The sequence below is a fragment of the Aulostomus chinensis genome, chromosome 7, assembly GCF_037954235.1.
Source record: "Aulostomus chinensis isolate RoL2024-O1b breed Wild chromosome 7, RoL_Achi_v1.0, whole genome shotgun sequence".
Taxonomy (NCBI): Eukaryota; Metazoa; Chordata; class Actinopteri; order Syngnathiformes; family Aulostomidae; genus Aulostomus; species Aulostomus chinensis.
The window spans coordinates 5609802-5629941 of record NC_141326.1 but is presented as its reverse complement, the minus strand read 5'-3'; the positions used below and the strand labels follow the sequence as shown (position 1 = coordinate 5629941).

The following is a 20140-nucleotide window of genomic DNA, read 5'->3' as shown; positions in this document are numbered from 1 at the left end:
TTACAGAGCATGGGAAATAATATGTAGGTTTATACACCCAGGATTTAACAGAAGACCAGCTGAAATTGACAACTATTATCAACTACTGCTAGTCTGAAAGTAAGTACTAGTAGACTAAGGACAGTCTACTTTTACTACGAGTAAACCCAAAATATCTTGCTAGTAGTACTAGTAGACTGTTTTTAGTCCACTAGTAGTACTAGTTAAGCCAAAAGAGTCACTAGTAGTACTGTTAGACCTAATGTAAATTAATTAGGAAGGATTACAACCAAATCCAGCCCTCTGATTGGTGGTAATATTTTCAAAAGCCAATGAGAAATCTTAATTTGCTTTTTCCTGCCCCCTTATTAAAATATAAGACTAACTAGTAGTACTAGTGAACATTTTTAGGTCTACCAGTAGTACTATTAAACCAAAAAGAGTCTACTAGTTGTACAGTAACTAGCTTGACAATCCACATCTTCTCTTGGCTCAGGGAATAGAACCAGGAAATCTGAATATCACACAACTCAAAGAAAGGGCAGCAATTATTTCCATAGTTCAGGTTCCATCCAAAACTGAAGACGAGATGACGGACTCTGTTTATAATGAAAAGAACCTAAAGACAAGAAAAATGATCAGGGATCAACTTGTTGTTCCAATTTCATACATTTTCAAGGACTTGGTGTGCTCACCCTTACCAGGAAACTGTGCATTCTGCATACTTGTGTGGTGGAAATGATTGTATAAATATATATCTCAGACTATTAAGCAGCTCGTATTTCTTCAAGGAAGGCATAAGCCATCATTACATTTTAGCTCAACATGAAAAGTCCAGGACAGAACATGGATATGCATAAGTGATGCAGTAATAGCTTACATCAGCCATTAGAAAGGCTGTAGGAGATTGCACGTGGCCTGTTTAATCATTTGACAATGTATGAAGAGTGAAAAAGGTCATAGTAATGGAACCACTTGGAAGTTGTGGCTTTTATTGTACTCAATATGTAATATGTATGTATTCGATACTTTGAAAATGTACCAGCAAAGCTCTGCTAGCATATTTGGTTGAAGTTAATAAATAAATGTAACACCTGAACTTCTGGCCAGGACAGCTGCATAAACAGTAGCATAGTGCATGTACTTATCTTGCAGATTGTGAGTCAGACTGTGCCTTATTTCATCCAAAAAACAAAACAAAAAAATGTATTTATATATATATATATATATATATATATATATATATATATATATATATATATATATATATACACACACATTTAAATATATTTAAATAAATTTGCCACTGACAGGACAGTGCTATGTTTTCAAGGACTTTTTAGCAAAGTGACAAATTGTAGCTCTCGCACTCAGAGACTGTTGACCTTCCCTGTCCCCGTCAAGGTTATCTGACATTTGGTTGCTTTGTGTAATGATGCTGTTTTCAGCTTTCATTTCTGCCCAGGTTCCCCTCAGGACATGAATCAATTAACATGTCAATGAAGTTGAGAAAAAAATCCTTGATGTCCTTACTCAGCACACAATATCTAGTTGACCATATATAATGGTCCACGGTAGGCATAACAGTTCTTGTAATGAGTCTTGTTTGACCTGTTCAGTGAACCAGCCTTCATTCATGGCCTCAAGCTCTTCCTGCTTGGCTAAGGTCAAGTATAAAATCATCCTCACCATGAAGCCTCCTTCATACACTCTGGAGAATGGCTCCCCTCGAACTGGCTGACTGACTCGCCTTTTCTAGACTTCTTGTAGAGAAAGATTTTGGACAAAAACTACAAGGAAATACACCCTCAGCTGTCTTTGCATTTATAACTAAATACAAAAAGACGAGTTAGTTGTTCTGAATGGAGTTACCAGGCGGCAGCAATGTTCACCTGACTGATTACAGAATCAGACCTCCACTATCAGTTGGTAATGGGAAAGCAACAGCTGCAGGACTGATTGAATCTGGTTGTTATCAGGGCAATGGGGACAGCAACAGCATAGCATTGCACGGATCAAATGTTTTAAGCAGGTATGACACTATGGACACCCCGCCAAGTTATGACTTCTATTCCAACACAGAAGTGTTGGGCCGACGGAGGCGCTTCAGGCCATCTTTGTACCAACTGTATGCCAACAGTGAGGTGAGGGGTCCTCATGAAATAATTCAGTCTATGATCTCTGCATTATGAAATACATTTCACAAGACATTTTGAAAGAGACTCAATATGATTGCATTTTCATTCAATTTGATGCAGTTGCTCTTAATGAGGCTACTTTCTTTCCCACCTATATGAAGCTTTATAGGTTCAAATGTATTTTATCTTGTGATTTCTTGATTATTTGATTAGGATGACTCCCAACCTCCCTTGTATGAGGAGACTGCAGGTGCACACATGGAAAGTGGAGAAAGTTCAGATGAAGAGGAGCAGAAGGAGCCTCCACCTGAACCCACCCGATTTGGCTGGGTGCAGGGAGTCATGGTATGTGCCACTGAACTGATGATTGATCAATGCAACTGTCAGAAGATAATTTCACTATATATCTATATCTGACGTTTTAATGGATTGTGGTTTTGTCCTTCGGATCAAAATTATATTTTGCACTCATGCAAAGTAGATATAAATTGAATGGCCAAAATTCCTCTCAGGAGTAGAAGTCCATTCTATTCACACCATCTTCTAAATCTACAGAATATATTGGACTTGGTTTATTTCTCAAAATAGAAGATATGTTAGTTGTTCGGCTAAATCAGTTGATCTGAATCAGCTGGGTTCATTAGACCCATCAATCTCTCTCTCTTTCTTTTTGTGCACTCTTCATTCCAACCAGTCCACTGTTACAGATATGCTGCCTTATGGGGAATTGTTGGGTCTCCTTAAATTGAAGGAGAGTATGGTTCTGCAACTGCTCTATTTGTAAAGCTTCATGAGATAACGTTTGTTGAGATTAGCTGCTATTAAAAGAAAACTGACCTGCATATTTCCCCCAGACTAACAGTTGATACCTTCCTCACTTCATGAGGAGAGATTCTGAATGCAGAGATATGATCTATTATCATCATTATTATCAGTCTGTTAGACAGTTGGAGGTTCTTGGGGGGTCGCAGAGCACATCACTTTTGTTTAGATAGCTACATTGTACTATAGGAAGACATTCATCCAGCAAGAGAGTGCGTGTGTATGTGTGCGCGTGTGCAAACGTATGCAAGTGATCGTCCCGTGCGAATGAAAGACTATAAGCCCTGGTTCATTAAAATTGGATGTGGTGGTTTGTAATGTGACTTCTTACAGTGAATTTCTTGACCCATCACGTCTTGTGCAGAATTCAGTACACATGACTGATTAGCCACATAAAGATTATGCGTTTGTTATACAATTATACAATACTATGTAGTTAGTCTGGTATAACAGGCTTCTTGACTTCTCTTTCGCTGGCAATGATAGGAAAATATTCATGCAGCATGTAACATTTTTCTAGTAAGAACATGGTTTTCAGTCCAATTGGCGAAAAAGTGTTTTTACACAGATCATAGAAACTGTTAGGGAGTGTAGGACCCACTTGCAGGCTACAGTTCATAATCCAAGAAGTTTAATGAACAGCCAAAAAGGTACAAGAACCGCAGGCAAAGTCAAAAACAGGGACAGGCAAGATTCAAGCGTCGCAGGCAGTCAGGGCAAATACTGGCACGATCTGGCCAGGACTAAACAGAGCCCTGGGCTTAAATACCCACAAGAAATAATTATTAAAGCAAAACAGGTGTGCTTTCAAAAATGGCGGGAAACTGAACAAAGGGCTGGGCGGGGCGGGGCACAGCCACAACACAGCAGCACATGTGGGCCTGTAAAACAAAGCACACATGAAGCAGAATCAAAACAAAAGCACATTTTGCAGGGAACTAGAACAAAAGCACAACAGAACACTAACAGAAACACAAGTACAATAGGTTTTGCAGTGTCTTCCTTGTGGTTTTAGCTAAATTAGCTGCTTACTTGCTATAACCATCTATGTGTTTGTACTAAAAAATGTCTGCTATAAGAAATGTATTTGTTATTTATTTTTGATAAGTAATTGTAGGTTATTCCAACAACCTGTCATTGCAGTGGTTTTACTTTTGCTTTAATTTTATGGGATCAAACAATATTTATTTAATAGCACAAATATATAAACAATATTATAAAAATGTAATAAATATAATTTCTAGTTACTTCTGTTCAGCTTCTAGTTGGAAATATTTTTTGTGAATGACAAATACAGAAAAACCTCTTCAATTAACAATAAACTGACAGATGCATCTTGTTTTAATCCAGGTTTAACCCCATTCTTGGAAAATGTTCTAATAAACCCATATCATATGTAACAGTTGTCAGAAAGTCTCAGCAATGGCAGAGGCCCATTCAGCTGTTAAACTAAAACTCAAACTCAGGAGATATTTGGGGTTAAACAGAATTGGTGTATTTGGGGAATTCATTCGGTGACTGTCTTTTTCTAGATCCGTTGCATGTTAAACATTTGGGGCGTGATCTTGTACCTGAGGTTACCTTGGATCACTGCTCAAGCCGGTATAGGTACGTCCAACAAACCCTCCTGATAATCTTTTGATATCCTTGAGGAGTATGCCCAATGAAAGCTTCCATCCTGCTCTTTCTCATTCCAACAATTTTGATCTCTGTGTGTCTCCTCAGGTCTGACCTGGGTTATTATCCTCTTATCCTCCTCTATCACTGGGATCACTGGCCTCTCTACTTCAGCCATCGCAACCAACGGCAAAGTCAAAGGAGGTCCGTTAACTCACAGCCATATTTGAAAGAATTTTTAAGGCCTGCAGCACCAAAGGTCAAAAACAGTGTATGAGACTGACCAGTGTGTAATGTGTAATATTTATTGGTACATTTTAAGGCCTGCAGTTGTTTATCTTTTGATGACAAATTCTTCAATGCCATTTCCCTCAGGTGGGACGTACTTCCTAATTAGTCGTAGCCTTGGACCCGAGCTGGGTGGCTCCATCGGTCTGATCTTTGCCTTTGCCAATGCTGTAGCTGTGGCCATGCACACTGTGGGCTTTGCTGAGACTGTTACAGACCTCATGCATGTACGTTAAATGCAGTGTGTTAATTCTTAATGTGTATCTGCTTTTGCGGTGATACAATACAGTAAATAGCGCCCTTTATTCTTTTAAATCTTTCAATAATAAAACGTTCTTCCTCAGGAGCATGGAGCCATCATGGTGAACCAAATTAATGACATCCGCATCATTGGTGTCATCACTGTCACATGTCTACTTGGTATCTCAATGGCTGGCATGGCGTGGGAGTCAAAGGTTAGTTCAACCTGTCATATAAGACTATGGCACTATGGGTTAGAGTTAGGGTTAGGTTAGGGTTTGATGTGATGACAAATGCTTTTGTTTTGAGGGATAAAAACATATCTGATGCAGTCTTCAAGGGTAGGAGATGAATTGTACCCACAAGGATTAGTTTATATGTGAAGGTACATTCATTCAAGTATTGTAAGGGTGCCTTGTGGAATTTATAACCTCCAACTTAGCCAATGTTTCTATGAATAGGTCTTCAGGTTTTTTGTGTCATGCAGCAGCAGTTTCATGCAACCAGTACAACAGTCAACAGTATGTCAACGATAATGAAGAAGAAGAATTATCAGGCCTGGATACACTTTAAAATATTTTCAAGGATAAACTTTGCAAATATTTTAAGGGAAAGCAAAGAGATTTTAATGGACTTGCTAGAACCATTCTGAATTTAGAATGTTTCAATTATATATTTTGGTCATCGCTCTAGTAAATTTTACTCTACTGCCTGTATCTAACAGCAAAAGCTTTCAATTTAAAAAGAAAAATAACATTTGACATAAAACTCGCATTATCCATTTCAAGTTACCCAGATGTTCATACAATTGTACAAATTGGTTGATTGAGTTGACAATGACCCTTTAAATTAATATTGTCATGACACAGTCTCTAGGGACATCCTGTGTCTGAGACTTCATGGAGTTTTGAAAGTTGAAGAATGAATTGTGGGAGTATGCCTTTAAAATACTGAGTAAATATGAATTCAGAGATATAAGGCTAATATGTCTCAAAACCCTGCCCTAAGCCTAACCTGAAAGGCATAATTAAGCTGTATAATTAGGTCCTCTACCTTTCAGATTTTTAATTCATTTTGTTGATAGAGCTGTGCATGAATGAAGTATTTTTACATTGTGGTATATGAAGGGTATATGAAGGAATTGGTAAATATAAAGGATTGGAACTGTAACTTATTCAAGCCGACAAAAAAACAAAACCTAACCCATGTATTTGGCGATGCACACCCTATCACATACTGAAGGGGTGCCGCTTTCGCTTTATTATCTTATTCGTCTAAAAGGACGAAGCAAATAAGTGACAAACCTTAATGTCTCCAGCCAGATTTTTTCTGTATATTTGGTCTTCCACAGGCTCAGGTCCTGTTCTTCCTGGTCATTATGGTGTCGTTTGCCAGTTACATTGTTGGAACCATCATTCCTGCTTCCCCACAGAAACAAGCAAAGGGTTTCTTCAATTATAAAGGTGACACTTGCTCATACAAGTTTTCCCCTTTTATATGACTCAGAAATCCTCAGTCTTCATGTCAAATGACAGAGGTAAACCATTTTGGTATGATTCTCTCATCTGACCTCAACAGCAATGATTTTTGCCACCAATTTTGTGCCCAGCTGGCGGGGGAATGAGGGCAGCTTCTTTGGCATGTTCTCCATTTTCTTTCCCTCAGCCACAGGCATCTTGGCAGGTGCTAACATCTCAGGAGATCTGAGGGTATGCTCTGTGTCTCTCTTTCTGTCTCTTTCTCATTCATGCTTTTTCTCAATTAATCCTGTTGCAGAAATATCACGTTTTTGTCTGCAGCAGAAACCTTTTTGACCTATTGACCTCCTACTATGTTGCCATTTGTGTTCTCCTTACCCAGAACCCAACAGTTGCCATCCCCAGAGGAACACTGATGGCAATATTCTGGACCACCGTGTCTTACCTCATCATTTCTGCTACCATTGGTACTGCTCCTTATCTACTATACATAACATATCATACCTGAATGTAATGTGAGGCCTCAGACCCTTTTGACGCAAAATTGCACTGTATATCTATCCATCCATGCATTTTTTTTATCCTGTTAAGGGTCGCGGGGGGGGGGGGGGCTGGAGCCTATCCCAGCTGCCTTCGGGCAAACTGGGTTGCCAGTCCATCACAGGGCCAACACATATAGAAAGACAACATTTGCTTGCTTGCCAATTTCCCCACTGAGGGACGAAGAAAGGTTTATCTTATCTTATCTCTCACAGACACACCCATGGTCAATTTTAGATTATCCGATTAACCTAGTCCCTGATTGCATGTTTTCGGACTGTGGGAGGAAGCCGGAGTACCTGGAGAGAACCCATGGAGGCATTGGATGAACATTCAAACTCCACACAGAAAGACCCCGTCTGAGCTGGGGCTCTAACGTGGAACACTCTTGCTCGGAGGCAACAGTGCTAACCACTACACCATAGTACCGCTTTTGCACTGTATACTTTCAGAATTACAAAAAATAAGGATGTTAATGTTTGATATGTCTGCTGGTGATCAAGTTATGTCTATATGAGTTAAGAAATAGCTGAATGTAGGTGTAAAGGTAGTAAAGATCATCCAAATTTGATTACAACCCTAACTAAGTGAAGTTTACATGTCCGTACATCCGTCTGTCCTCCGCTTATCCGGGTATGGGTCGCGGTGGCAGCAGCCTCAGCAAGGAAGCCCAGACTGTCCTCTCCGCAGCCACTTCCACCAGCTCTTCCAGGGTAATCACGAGGTGTTCTCAGGCCAGCCGAGAGATATAATCCCTCCAGTGCGTGCAGGGTGTGTCCCGAGGCCTCCTCCCGGTAGGACATGCCTGGAAAACCTCCCGAGGGAGGCGTCCAAGAGGTATCCTCACCAGATGCCTGAACTACCTCAACTGACTCCTCTCGACATGGAGTCCCTCCTGAATAACCAAGCTTCTCACCCTGTCTCTAAGGGAGCGCCCAGCCAGCATGCGAAGGAAACTCATTTCAGCCGCTTGTATCCACGATCTTGTTCTTTCGGTCATTACCCAAAGCTCATGACCATAGGTGAGGGTTGGAACGTAGACTGACTGGTAAATCAAGAGCATTCTTTTTGGCTAAGCCCCTTCTTTACCACAATGGACCGATTTAATGCCCGCATCACTGCGGACACCACCCCAATCTGCCTGTCAACCTCCCGCTCCAGTCTACCCTCACTCATGAACAACATCCCGAGATACTTAAACTCCTCCACCTGGGGCAGGACCTCCTTCCCCCAACCTGGAGTGATCAGGCCACCCTTTTCCGGCTGAGGACCATGGCCTCAGACTTGGAGGTGCTGATTCTCATCCCTGCCACTTCACATTCGGCTGAGAACTGCTGGAGGTCGTGGTGTGACAGAGCTAAGAGGACCATGTCATCCACAAAAAGGAGAGACAACATCCTCCAGCCACCAAACTCAACCCCCTCCACCACCGAGCTGCACTTAGAAATTCTGTCCATAAAAGTTATGAGCAGAACTGGTGACAAAGGGCAGCCTTGGCAGAGTCCAGCAAGGCCAATTTACTGCTGGCAACACGAACCAGAACTTCACTCCTCCAGTAGAAAGACTTAATGGCCCTCTGTAAGAGGCCATCCACCCCGTACTCCCGGAGTACCCCCCACAGGGTGCTCCAGGGAACATGGTCATGGACTGGTTGGGTAAACTTCCATACCACTTCCAGCACCCTAGCAAGAGTAAAGAACTGATCCACGGTTCCATGGCTTGGACGAAAACCACCTTGCTCTTCCTCGATCTGAGGTTTGACTTTCGCCCTGACCTTCCTCTCCAATACCCTGGCATAGACCTGTCTAGGGAGGCTGAGGAGTGTGATCCCTCGATAGTTGAAATACACCCTCTGGTCCCCTTTCTTAAAGATGGGGACCACCACCCTGGTCTGCCATTCCAAAGGCACTGCCCCTGATATCCACGCAATGTTGCAGAGATGTGACAACCAAGACAGCCCGACAACATCCAGAGCCTTGAGATACTCCCAGAGCTCTGCCACCATGGAGTTGTTTAACTGCCTCACCAACTTCAGCCCCAGAGATTGGGTCCACAGGGGGATGAGTCCATATAAACTTTTCAGGCTGATCCGGGGCAGTTAGAATGCAGTTCTGATTGGTTGCATCCAGACACATAACTGCAGAGCTCAACTTGTGAGTTTACAAGATAAAGATGTCTCACCAAACAAACCGGCAGATACTTATATAATATAAGGTCAGGAGTGAACGATTAATGAATGCCATATTTTGGGGGATCGAATATAGGCCTCACATATTTTATCTATTATTTATTCATTTTTCTTGATGCATTGATATTTGCTCGTGCGTGCGTGTGTGTATGTGTTTTTCCCTCCAGGATCTTGCGTAGTGCGCGATGCATCTGGCCTGTTGAACGACACCCTGTCCTCCCCGTCCAGTGAAGCTTGTGTTGGTTTAGCCTGTCAGTATGGATGGGACTTCAGTCAGTGTATCAGCAATAAAACATGCACCTTCGGCATTAGCAACTACTATCAGGTATACACATACACATTTCCCATTCTTTACCTTTTATATAATGTCCCAACTTTTGGGGGGAATTGGGGTTTATTTTGATTTTTATCTGGACATTATTATCCTGTCAGTAATCTTTGTGGAGAAGGAACTGAATATTTGTTTGAACAACTGTGTGCTTAACTGAAAATTAACACACACAAGACAATAATATTCATCAGAAAACTAGAGGAATCATTTGAAAGTCTGGAACAAAAGTAATTGAAAAAGAAATAAGAAAACAGAAGACATCATCTCAACATTGCCTAGACAAGATTTCAAATAAATGAATTATTCAAATTTCATTAGGAAAGATATATTTAATGGAATGCTGTGAAATGTGAAAGAAGGCTTCTGAACTTTTGAATATGAGGGAAATTAAGACCAACACATAGAGATAGAGGATGATAGAGATAGAGATAGAGGACAGGATGTGGATGCGGACATTTTTAAAGTGATGTTAGAATTGTCTAGCATGGCCATCTAACAACCAAAGGTGGTTCCCCTGGTGAACATGTCAAAGTATCTTTGAGCAAGATACTGAACCCCTAATTGGTTGGCCCTGCGATGGACTATTGACCCATCTTGGGTGTTTCTTGCCTCTCACCCAATGTCAGCTGGGACTCATTTTTATATAGCACTTTTCTACCTTAGCAGTACTCAAAGTGCTTTACAGTGTCATCTCATTCACACACACACAAATGGTGGAGGCTACCATGCAAGGCACCAACCTACTGATCAAGAGCAATTATGGGTTCAGTATCTTGCTCAAGGACACTTTGACATAGTCGCCGGGGTCGGGGATCGAACCAGCGACCCTTTGGTTGCTAGACAGCCACTCTACCCCTGAGCCATGCCGGCCACAGTGGTATAGATAATGGATGGCTGGCTGCATGGATGGATGTTGGCATTGTCTTGAAAATATTGGATCCTCATTAAAAACTGTATTAATCAGAAATGGTGAAGAAGAAATTTTGGCATCTCCTATTGGCCAAAGTCCTTTTAAAATGGACTGAGGATTCAAAGTTTGAAATTCGTTTTTGCCTCAGTCCCAAATCATATTCACCTATTGCTTCTTTTTTGCATGATAGAGCTTTAACCTGTTTGTGGATGGCGTGTATTCACAGACTGGAAGTGTGTCCCTGAGCCCATGCTGTTACTGTCTGTAGAGGATCATGCTTAATTTGAATACAGTGCCTCCAGAGGAAGATCCTGAGCATCCAACGCTGTTTTTTTGCCCTTGTCCTTTAAGAACAGAGATGTCTCCAGATTCTCTGAATATCTTGACGATATCATGAATTGTAGATGATGGAACATTCCAAGTCTATGCAATTTCACAGTGAAAAACATCTTACTAAAATTTTTCCACAACTTTTTGATCCAGTCTTTCACAGATTGGTAAATTTCTGCCCATTTCTACCTCTGAAAGACTGTCTCTCAAAAATGCTCTTTTATAACCAATCATATTATTAACATGTTTCTGTTTAACCCTTAATACAATTTTTTTTAACATTTTTTATTAAATATATGTAAGTAGTACCAAGTCAACTGATGGCATATCTGGATAGCATAGGCTGTCTTGAAATAAAAAAAAAAAAAACAAGATATAGCATGTAGAGATTGACCTTATAATGACCAAGATAATAGCTCAAAAGCCAAGGATGTAAAATTACCCCAAAATCAGCTTGGGTCCCTCAAGGTTCATCTGATAAGTTGTAAAATGCTGCTACAGATGTTTATTTTTGTTATCACTACTTTTTCCATTCTTTTGCAGTGCCTGTCCTAATTTTTTGAGAGCTGTTGCCCCTATCAAATCCAAAAGGAGCTAATATATTTCATGAATCTGTAAAAATTCTTAATTTGAACATAGGATATGTTGTCTGTCTTCAGTTGTAATTAAGATATGGATTGGTCAGATTTGTGAATGTTTTATGTATTTTATCAAGGGCCTGTAAAGATACACAAAAAGAGATGTCAGCCTTAAGAGTAAACAGAACATTTATGTCTGCAGTCAATGAGCATGGTGTCAGCATTTGCCCCTCTGATCACTGCTGGCATATTTGGTGCAACCCTCTCCTCTGCATTGGCCTGCCTGGTGTCTGCCCCCAAAGTATTCCAGGTAAACACACACACACACACACACACACACACACACACACACACACACACACACACACACACACACACACACACACACACACACACACAAATCACACATTCTTTTCTGTGTTTCTGTTGGTGACAATTTTCCCCTCTCTTTTCATTTTCTTTTTGTAGTGTCTCTGTAAGGACAAACTGTACCCTCTTATTGGCTTCTTTGGAAAAGGTTACGGCAAGAATGATGAGCCGCTACGAGGCTACCTTCTGACCTACATCATTGCTGCCTGCTTTATCCTCATTGGTGGGTCGTGGCGAGGATTCTCTAACCCTTACAGATTTAAAGTGGGATTTTGGTGTCTTATTGACAGTGCTACAGTATGTCCCTCATCCTTTGGCATCTGGCTGGAATAAGAAAATATTCTCCTGCATAATTGAAAAGCAAAAGTTACTTATAACCTCTGAGCTACATTAATGAGAAATCTCAATAGCATCACAACATCCGGAGCTCTGTCAGTGCCTCAGTTATATTAGGCTTCTTCATGCATTCACACAGTGTGAGAGATCAAAATAAACTTCCATGCTGTTCAAAGGTGACTGACTTACATAAATCCCATTTTCTTATAGTCATTTGATTATTCTCAGTAGGAACATGATATTTGGAATCTTTCCAATGAGTCTTTTGAAAGTCAGTTCAATTACTTTGTTCATCAAAATGGCCTGGACCCGTCTACATGTCTTGGGTCCACAACTTTCTGCTTCAGATTTTATTTTAAGCAACAGCTGCCACTGAATACAGGAGTCTTTTAATTTGCTGCAACTCTGACTGACGACTCTTTCCAAACTAGAAGGTTGTGGCTGAGGCTCATAAGCGTGGAAGTGCACACAAACCAGGGTTTCTCAAAAACAAAGTTGATGAATATAAAATTGATGTTCACAGCAGACTGTATATACTGTATATGTATTAATGTTCATATTCTAGATTATTCTCCATAAAAAGGCAAATTAAAATCTTATTCTGTACAGTCAATGTAAACATCTGGTTTCCACATAGCACAGTTACTGTTATGCCAACAAAGACACACTTTGGTTTTTGAACGGCTAATTTTTTTTGTTCTTTTTCCCCTGCAGCTGAGTTGAACACCATCGCTCCAATCATTTCTAATTTCTTTCTCTGCTCCTACTGTCTGATCAACTTCAGCTGTTTCCATGCCTCAATCACCAACTCACCAGGTAGGTGAGAGGAGATAACCATTCCAAATATTTAGCAAATTGATATTGACAGACATTATTCTGAGAAAGCAAATTTCCTAATTTAAAGTTTGTGAATTGGATTGTGTATGGTGTCTAAATACGTGTGTTGTATGTGTGTATGTAAAGGTTGGCGTCCGTCCTTCAGGTTCTACAGTAAGTGGCTGTCATTGCTGTGTGCTGTGTGTTGTCTGGTAATCATGTTCCTGCTCAACTGGTGGGCAGCTCTCATAGCCTTTGGTATCATCTTATTCCTTTTGGGATACACACTCTCCAAAAGGCCCGGTAATGTATCTCACACACACACACACATACACACACACACATACAAAATTCTCTGCTGCATAATTCTTAATGCACCAAACTTAATGTTCAGCGGTGAACTGGGGATCATCAGTGCAGGCCAGCTCCTACAACATTGCTCTGAACCAGTGTGTTGCCCTAAACCAGGTGGAGGACCACATCAAGAACTACAGGTCAGTTTTAGGAAGTGGTCAAGTGCTGCACTCTTACCCTGCTAATGTTTACTTTGGAGTTTGTGCTGACTTGAAATGGACTTAGACGTGTGTGTGTGTGTGTGTGTGTGTGTGTGTGTGTGTGTGTGTGTGTGTGTGTGTGTGTGTGTGTGTGTGTGTGTGTGTGTGTGTAACCAACAACCTGGACATTTTTGGAAAGTGAGGACATTCTTGTCCTCATAACGTCTAGGGCTGTTTGTAGGTGTGAACTTTGTTTTAAGGTCAGAGTTGTGGTCAGGTATTTAGTTGTGAGGGTTGAGCTAAGGGTAAGGAAGAAACAGGAAAAATAATAAACCAATTTTTCTCAACATCAGATATTTTGTTGCAGACCTTTTATCTCACAAGAATGAGCTTCCATGAACATGCACATGAAAGCATTAACAGCATGTCAATGTCAGAGTCAAGATCAATTCCAATCCAGAGAAGGAAACTATGGGTGTGTCACACAAAAAGTTTTTCAGGTAGTGAAATTGAATATATGAAATTATGTATTTCTGATACCTAAAATTATGTGGTTTTGCTTCCCCTTTAGACCTCAGTGTTTGGTGCTAACAGGTCCTCCCAGCAATCGTCCAGCTCTTGTGGATCTCAGCTACTGTTTTACCAAGAGTCTGAGTCTCATGATGTGTGGCCATGTGGTCACTGTGAGTTCACACTCAGCATTAAAGAATAGGATTTTTTGCAACTATCTGGGTGCGGCATCAAGAAATGTTCATGTATTCTTCAGGTTGAGTCATCCCCATCAGTCGTGGAGCCTAGAAGCAACAGTCACGTTACATGGTTGAACCACCGAGGGGTGAAGTCTTTCTACCAAGATGTGGTGGCTACAGACCTACGGTCAGGGGTCAACATGCTGCTACAGGTCAGAACAACACGAGCACCAGCACATTTTTTTCGAGGTAATGGGACAGGGACAGACTTGTGAGGGGAACATCTTCAACCCAGTCTCTTGTGAACTGAAGAAACTTTTTGTTTACTCCTTCACATGGGGCAGACTGGTGTATATGCGATCTACACAAACCATTTTAGCATTGAGGTTTCAATGATCTGTCCAGGGTGAACCCCACCTCTCACCTGAAGGCTGGCACAGGCTCCAAAACCACCCACGCCCCCCCTCCATGACCCTTAGCAGGATAAGCAGTAGAATATGGATGGATGGATAGATGGAAAAAAGCTGTTGAATTCTTTTGAGCAGAATTTTCCTCCATCGGGATCTAAATAAGTTTCTTTTCTCTTCTTGTTGTAATGCCTACTTGTTACCATCAGGGGGCAGGTTTAGGGCGAATCAGACCTAATGTTCTGCTGATGGGCTTCAAGAAGGACTGGCGCAATGACTCCCCTCAGGCTACACACAATTACATTGGAATATTGCAGTGAGTATCATGTGTGATAACTGAAATAAAATTATGAACACCAAAGACCATGTTTCTGCAACAAAGCTGGATAATTTTCAGTGCTGCTGGGTTGTAAGCTGTTATCTTATATTTTCAAAGTGTTTTCTGCATACATTCATGACTATGTGGTTAATATGTCTGTGTAGGTTCTCATTCATCCAGGTCATCGTAGATCGTAGATTGAAGCAGTTGACCAGATTTTACTTTGCTTCAATCTATGTGGTTAATAGTTTGACTCAAGATAATTGGAGTACTTTTAATTTTTGGAAATGCAATTGTAAAAGGCGGCATGGTGGTGCAGTGGTTAGCACTGTGGCCTCACAGCAAGAAGGTTCCGGGTTCATGTCCCGGCTCAGGCTCTGGATCTTTCTGTGTGGAGTCTCCATGTTCTCCCTGTGCCTGCGTGGGTTCTCTCTGGTACTCCAGCTTCTTCCCACCGTCCAAAGACATGCAAATGGGGACTAGGCTGATTGGATACTCTAAATTGACCGTAGGTGTGGCTGTGAGTGTGAATGGTTGTGTTGGCCCTGTGATGGACTGGCAACCTGTGCGGGGTGAACTCTAGCCCCCAAGCCACTGGGACAGGCACCAGACCACCCCACCCACAACCCTTAACAGGATAAGCAGAAGAAAATGGATAAAATAGATGGGATGTAAAAATCCTGCACGAAGTGTGAAAGATGACAATGTAATGGAAAGAGTTCATGAAAATACTTGAATATTTTAGAGAAGTTGAAATAGATCACAAATGAAAACATCTTCATGAAAGTTTATTCCTTTTCTGCACCGCATAAAAGATATGTAAAAAAATCAACTATAAATTGATTTTTTCGTCATGATCCCAAAAAAACGTCAAATAGTGTTAAGCAATGGTAGAGAGTTTTCAATGTACATTCTTACAGTCACTACACTTGAGTATGAGGCATTAAATTACTGTATTATTATTCATGTTCACATGTATTTGAGTTCTTTGTGGTGGAAATGAGAGAAATATCATAGAAAAAGGAAAGAAAACTAAAATTCAGCAACATCCACATTCAACTCAAAAGGCTAGTTCAAAATATATGTTTATATGCCTGCATATTTCCATTTCAGTGATGCATTTGACCTGCAGTACGGTGTGTGTGTGCTAAGAACATGGGAGGGGCTGGATGTTTCTCATCCACATCAATCACATGGTAAGAACTTTGATGGAAAAAGAATTCTGCTACACACAGAGTACCATAACTTCTGCACTGATAAAGTGACTCCTACAGCAGTTTTTTTTTCTTAATTAACAAGAAGTATCATGGGAAGTGGTCTCCACACACTTCCTGTAATTTACTGATTAAAAGTAAATCCACGTATCAAATAAAGGCTTCTGTTCATGTTTCAGTCAATCCAGGCTTTGATGGAGGACCGGAGAGTATAAACACCATATCTGCTCCCTCTGGACTTCAAACCATCACTAAATGTATGCTTGTGTCTCTTTTGTTCATTGTCGGGATTATTGCACTCTTTCAAAATCTGAATTTTTGCTGAAAATTCAACTCTAAATTGTGATGTCACATCATTAACAACTCTGATCACCAGAATTCTTGTGTCATGTCCGAAAACTGCACAAACGTACAGCCCTGTAAAGATCAAATTTTCTGTATCCACATTCTTATTTGCAGCTGCTGTGTCGATTGAAGCAGAGATTCAGCCCAGTAGATTGTTCCAAAAAAAGCAAGGGAAGAAAACAATCGATGTGTACTGGCTATCTGATGATGGAGGTCTGGTCATCTCTCTGGCTGTGAATCCATCTATCAGCTCACCATTTACTCCCCTCAGGAGTAGTGGCCTTCCTTAAATGTGTGTGTTTTACTAGGTCTGACCTTGCTGCTGCCCTACCTGCTGACTCGAAGGAAGCGCTGGGCCAGATGTAAAGTTCGAGTCTTTGTGGGAGGAGAGCATGAAAAGAAGGAAGAGCAGAGAGAAGAGTAAGATCTTGGATTATTCAGATTATTCAAAGTATTGCTCATTTATTTTTATTTTCCACATTTGCAAAAGAAGATGTCAGAATAAAAAAAATACGGTTTCTGGATGTCAATAAAGTTTTCCAGACATCCGACAACTGCTTAGAATATAGCAGAACACATCTGGAATAGCAAGTGATGCATCAGTGTTCGAACTGATAATGATTCCAGTCTGCATTATTAACTGTTTGAAGTACAACAATCTTATAACATTGAATTGCCTTTCATAATAATTAAACATGCACAGCACCAGGCATCAAACTAACATAGAAGATATAACACATTCAGTCTGTCTTCATAACATCGTCCCAATACCTTGATTCTGTCAGGATGAATAATAACAAGATTATAGTCAAATGTCAATACTGTGCAGGTAGTTGTTTACCACTAACATACTGTACAACATACATACCATATTCCACTCCAAGGAAATGCCTACGATGGGATGAAAATGTGGAGCTTGTATAAATGTACCCCAACAAAGTTAGCCCGTATGTAGGGGCCAAGGATGGCTGAGCCAGGTGTGTTTTCATATTGATCGTAACATATGTTGATTGAAAATTAAATTAAAAATTAAGAAGGTTTCCTGACACGTGCAGGAAGAGTAGGTAGAGTACTAGGGAGCAATCCCCCATCCACCCATCTGTCCATTCAGGTCCTCCATCTGCCTCCTCCTAGCTGGACCTGAGAGATGTTCCTGGTGGCATCTGAACCACCTCAGCTTGCTCCTGTACAAAGGAGCAGTGGCTCTATTCCCTCATGGAGGGTGTCAGTGACCCTCCTGATGAAACCATTTTCAGTTGCTCGTATATGCAATCAAGTTGTTTGGTCATGATCAATATTTCATTACCATAGATGAGACAGAAAGACCGGAGGGCATTACTAATAAGTAAAATAATAATATTACTTTTGAAAAGAGTCATGACTTGTTTCTCAATACTGGTTTCATTCAGTGGTGATCTATAATTTTGAGTAACAAGCCCAACACTACAAACACAATATTAGTATTCATTCAGAGTCATGTTTTAGGCAATGCAACAAAAATAAAGCAGTTGCAATATTCCCTCCGTTATCTCTGTTTTGGTCTCCACTGGCTGCTAACTGTATACAGTGGAATAAAAAGATTAAATTGCAGAAAGAGTAGAGTGTGCTTTACAATGGTATAGAAATATACAATTAACTTGAATAAGTTTATATAAACAGCATAAAAGGCAAGGCAAACGTATTTGTATTGCGCATTTCATACACAGGGCAATTCAATGTGCTTTACATGAATAGATCAAAATACAGGAAGGAAAAATAAAAGCATTCGTGCAAACTCAAATGAAAAGAAGAAAAGAGAAAAGAGAGACAGTCAGTGCAGACTGTGAATAGGCACATGAGAAAAGGAAAGCTTTCAGCCTGGTTTTGAAGATACCCACGCTTGGTGAAAGTTTTACCTCCATTGGTAGCATCGTAACTAAATGCAGCTTCTCTGTGTTTATTTGTCACTCTGCTAAGCACCAGTTTTCCTGAGTTCACATGTCTAAGATTTCTACAAGGTTTATATGTTCTAAACATGTCACATAGGTAATCGGGAACTAACCCCTTTAGTGATTTGTATACTAACTAATGCTTTGAAGTCTATTCTTTGGCTCACTGGAAGCCAGCGTAAAGTCTTCAAAACTGGTGTGATGTGTTCTGTTCTTTTGGTACGAGTTAGAAATGAAAATGTAAAATAGGAATAACAGTGAATGAACTGTTGTGTAGGATTTAATGTGCAACCTCTTGTCTTATCGCCTCTTTTATAAGCAAGTGTTGGAACCTATGCTGGCCTGAATTGGATAAACCTTATTGAGCATGCGGGGAAATTACTTTGTTAGACAATAAATATATTACAACATACAAAAATGGCACTTGACCAGCCTCACCTGTGTTCTAGTGTCCAGTCTGTGTCAAAATAGTAGAGTGGATCATGTAACGTGGTGAGGTTACGTGGATGAGGGCATATAAACAACAGTAAGTGAATTTATCTTGAGTGACATGTTACAAATCTTATTTCAGGATGTTGGCACTGATTAAGAAGTTCCGTCTTGGTTTCCATGATGTTGAAGTTCTTCCTGACCTCCTTCACAAACCTCAGCCTGAAAAGTAAGGCTGTTGGACTGAAATATTGCCAGATGCTATCTGGAAAATACAGGAAACATCCTTACAATGTAAATCAACATAGGGATTGCAACACTTTTATGTCTTTGTGTTTTCCAGTGTTCATCAGTTTGAGAATATGGTGGGTTGCTACAGGGTGGAGGCAAACCCAGAGAACAAATGTGATTCAGGTCCGCAAAGAGCGCAGGAGGAGCCCTGGAGCATTACCGACCAGGATCTGGAGAGGAATAGGGCTAAGGTCTGACACACACACTGCTCCTCCTGAATCACATACATTAATAGACAGCACATTTGGAATTGAGGGGGGGGGGGGGGATCCTCAACTCCTCCTCTGCGTTGTTCTCCATGAAAATTGTTCATTTCTTTGTGTAATTTAGTCCCTCCGTCAGATTCGTCTCAACGAGGTTCTGCAGGACTACTCCAGAGACGCTGCGCTTATTGTCATGTGAGTAGATGATTGTTTGTACGAAGATAAACACAATTTAGTTCCCTTATTAAATATGCTTTGATCTGACTTTGTACATGCAGCACCATGCCGGTGGGGAGGAGGGGAGTGTGTCCCAGTGTCCTCTACATGGCATGGCTGGACTTCTTGTCACGTGATTTGAGGCCTCCGGTCCTATTGGTCAGAGGAAACCAGGAAAATGTCCTCACTTTCTACTGCCAATGAAGTGCCTTCTTTAGTTTAATATACAGATAATGAATCCACACTTCCATAATCCTAAATGTTTTGTCACAAAATGAATGCATTTAAAATGATGCATGGATTTTATTTCCTTATCGTATACATTTTATATGAAAAATCACTGGGGGATGTTTTACATCATGAAAGACAACTGTAAGACTGTGTACTGCCTGTTATATAGAGAAACTGTGTGTGTTTTGTTTTTGTGTGTGTGAGTGTGAGTGTGAGAGAAAGAGCTTGCAGTTCCCAATCTCTTTGCTGATTCAGTTCAATGTCTGTTCTAATCTTTTCAGGAAATGAATAATAAATCTAATATGAATGCGTATGCTTCTTTTCTGTCTTTCTTTCTACTCATCCAAGTAGCTTCACCAAGTAATTGCAGTGTGGCGACATATCAGTCCTTGAGAGCCTGGATTATTTTACATT

General features: G+C 40.6%; 1 protein-coding gene across 1 annotated transcript; it reads left to right on the top strand.

The window, feature by feature from the left end:
* The first annotated feature begins 1841 nt into the window (after window positions 1-1841).
* On the top strand, window positions 1842-19804 carry slc12a3 (solute carrier family 12 member 3). The gene is made up of 26 exons (XM_086207684.1): window positions 1842-2123; window positions 2331-2462; window positions 4472-4547; window positions 4665-4760; window positions 4932-5071; window positions 5189-5299; window positions 6436-6547; window positions 6663-6793; window positions 6945-7029; window positions 9458-9615; window positions 11642-11749; window positions 11908-12031; window positions 12859-12960; window positions 13108-13263; window positions 13355-13454; window positions 14026-14137; window positions 14221-14355; window positions 14760-14866; window positions 15983-16065; window positions 16263-16340; window positions 16543-16641; window positions 16737-16848; window positions 18928-19014; window positions 19129-19267; window positions 19407-19474; window positions 19558-19804. The coding sequence occupies exons 1-26, from the start codon at window positions 1842-1844 to the stop codon at window positions 19697-19699; spliced, it is 3075 nt and encodes a 1024-aa protein (XP_086063810.1). The 3' UTR covers window positions 19700-19804.
* Window positions 19805-20140: the final 336 nt, after the last annotated feature.

Coding starts and splice junctions, on each gene's coding strand:
- slc12a3 (XM_086207684.1), top strand. CDS start 1,842: ATGGAGTTACCAGGCGGCAGCAATGTTCACCTGACTGATTACAGAATC. Junction 14,867..15,982: donor AATTACATTGGAATATTGCA/GTGAGTATCATG, acceptor TTTCCATTTCAG/TGATGCATTTGACCTGCAGT. Junction 16,642..16,736: donor CTGGCTATCTGATGATGGAG/GTCTGGTCATCT, acceptor GTGTTTTACTAG/GTCTGACCTTGCTGCTGCCC.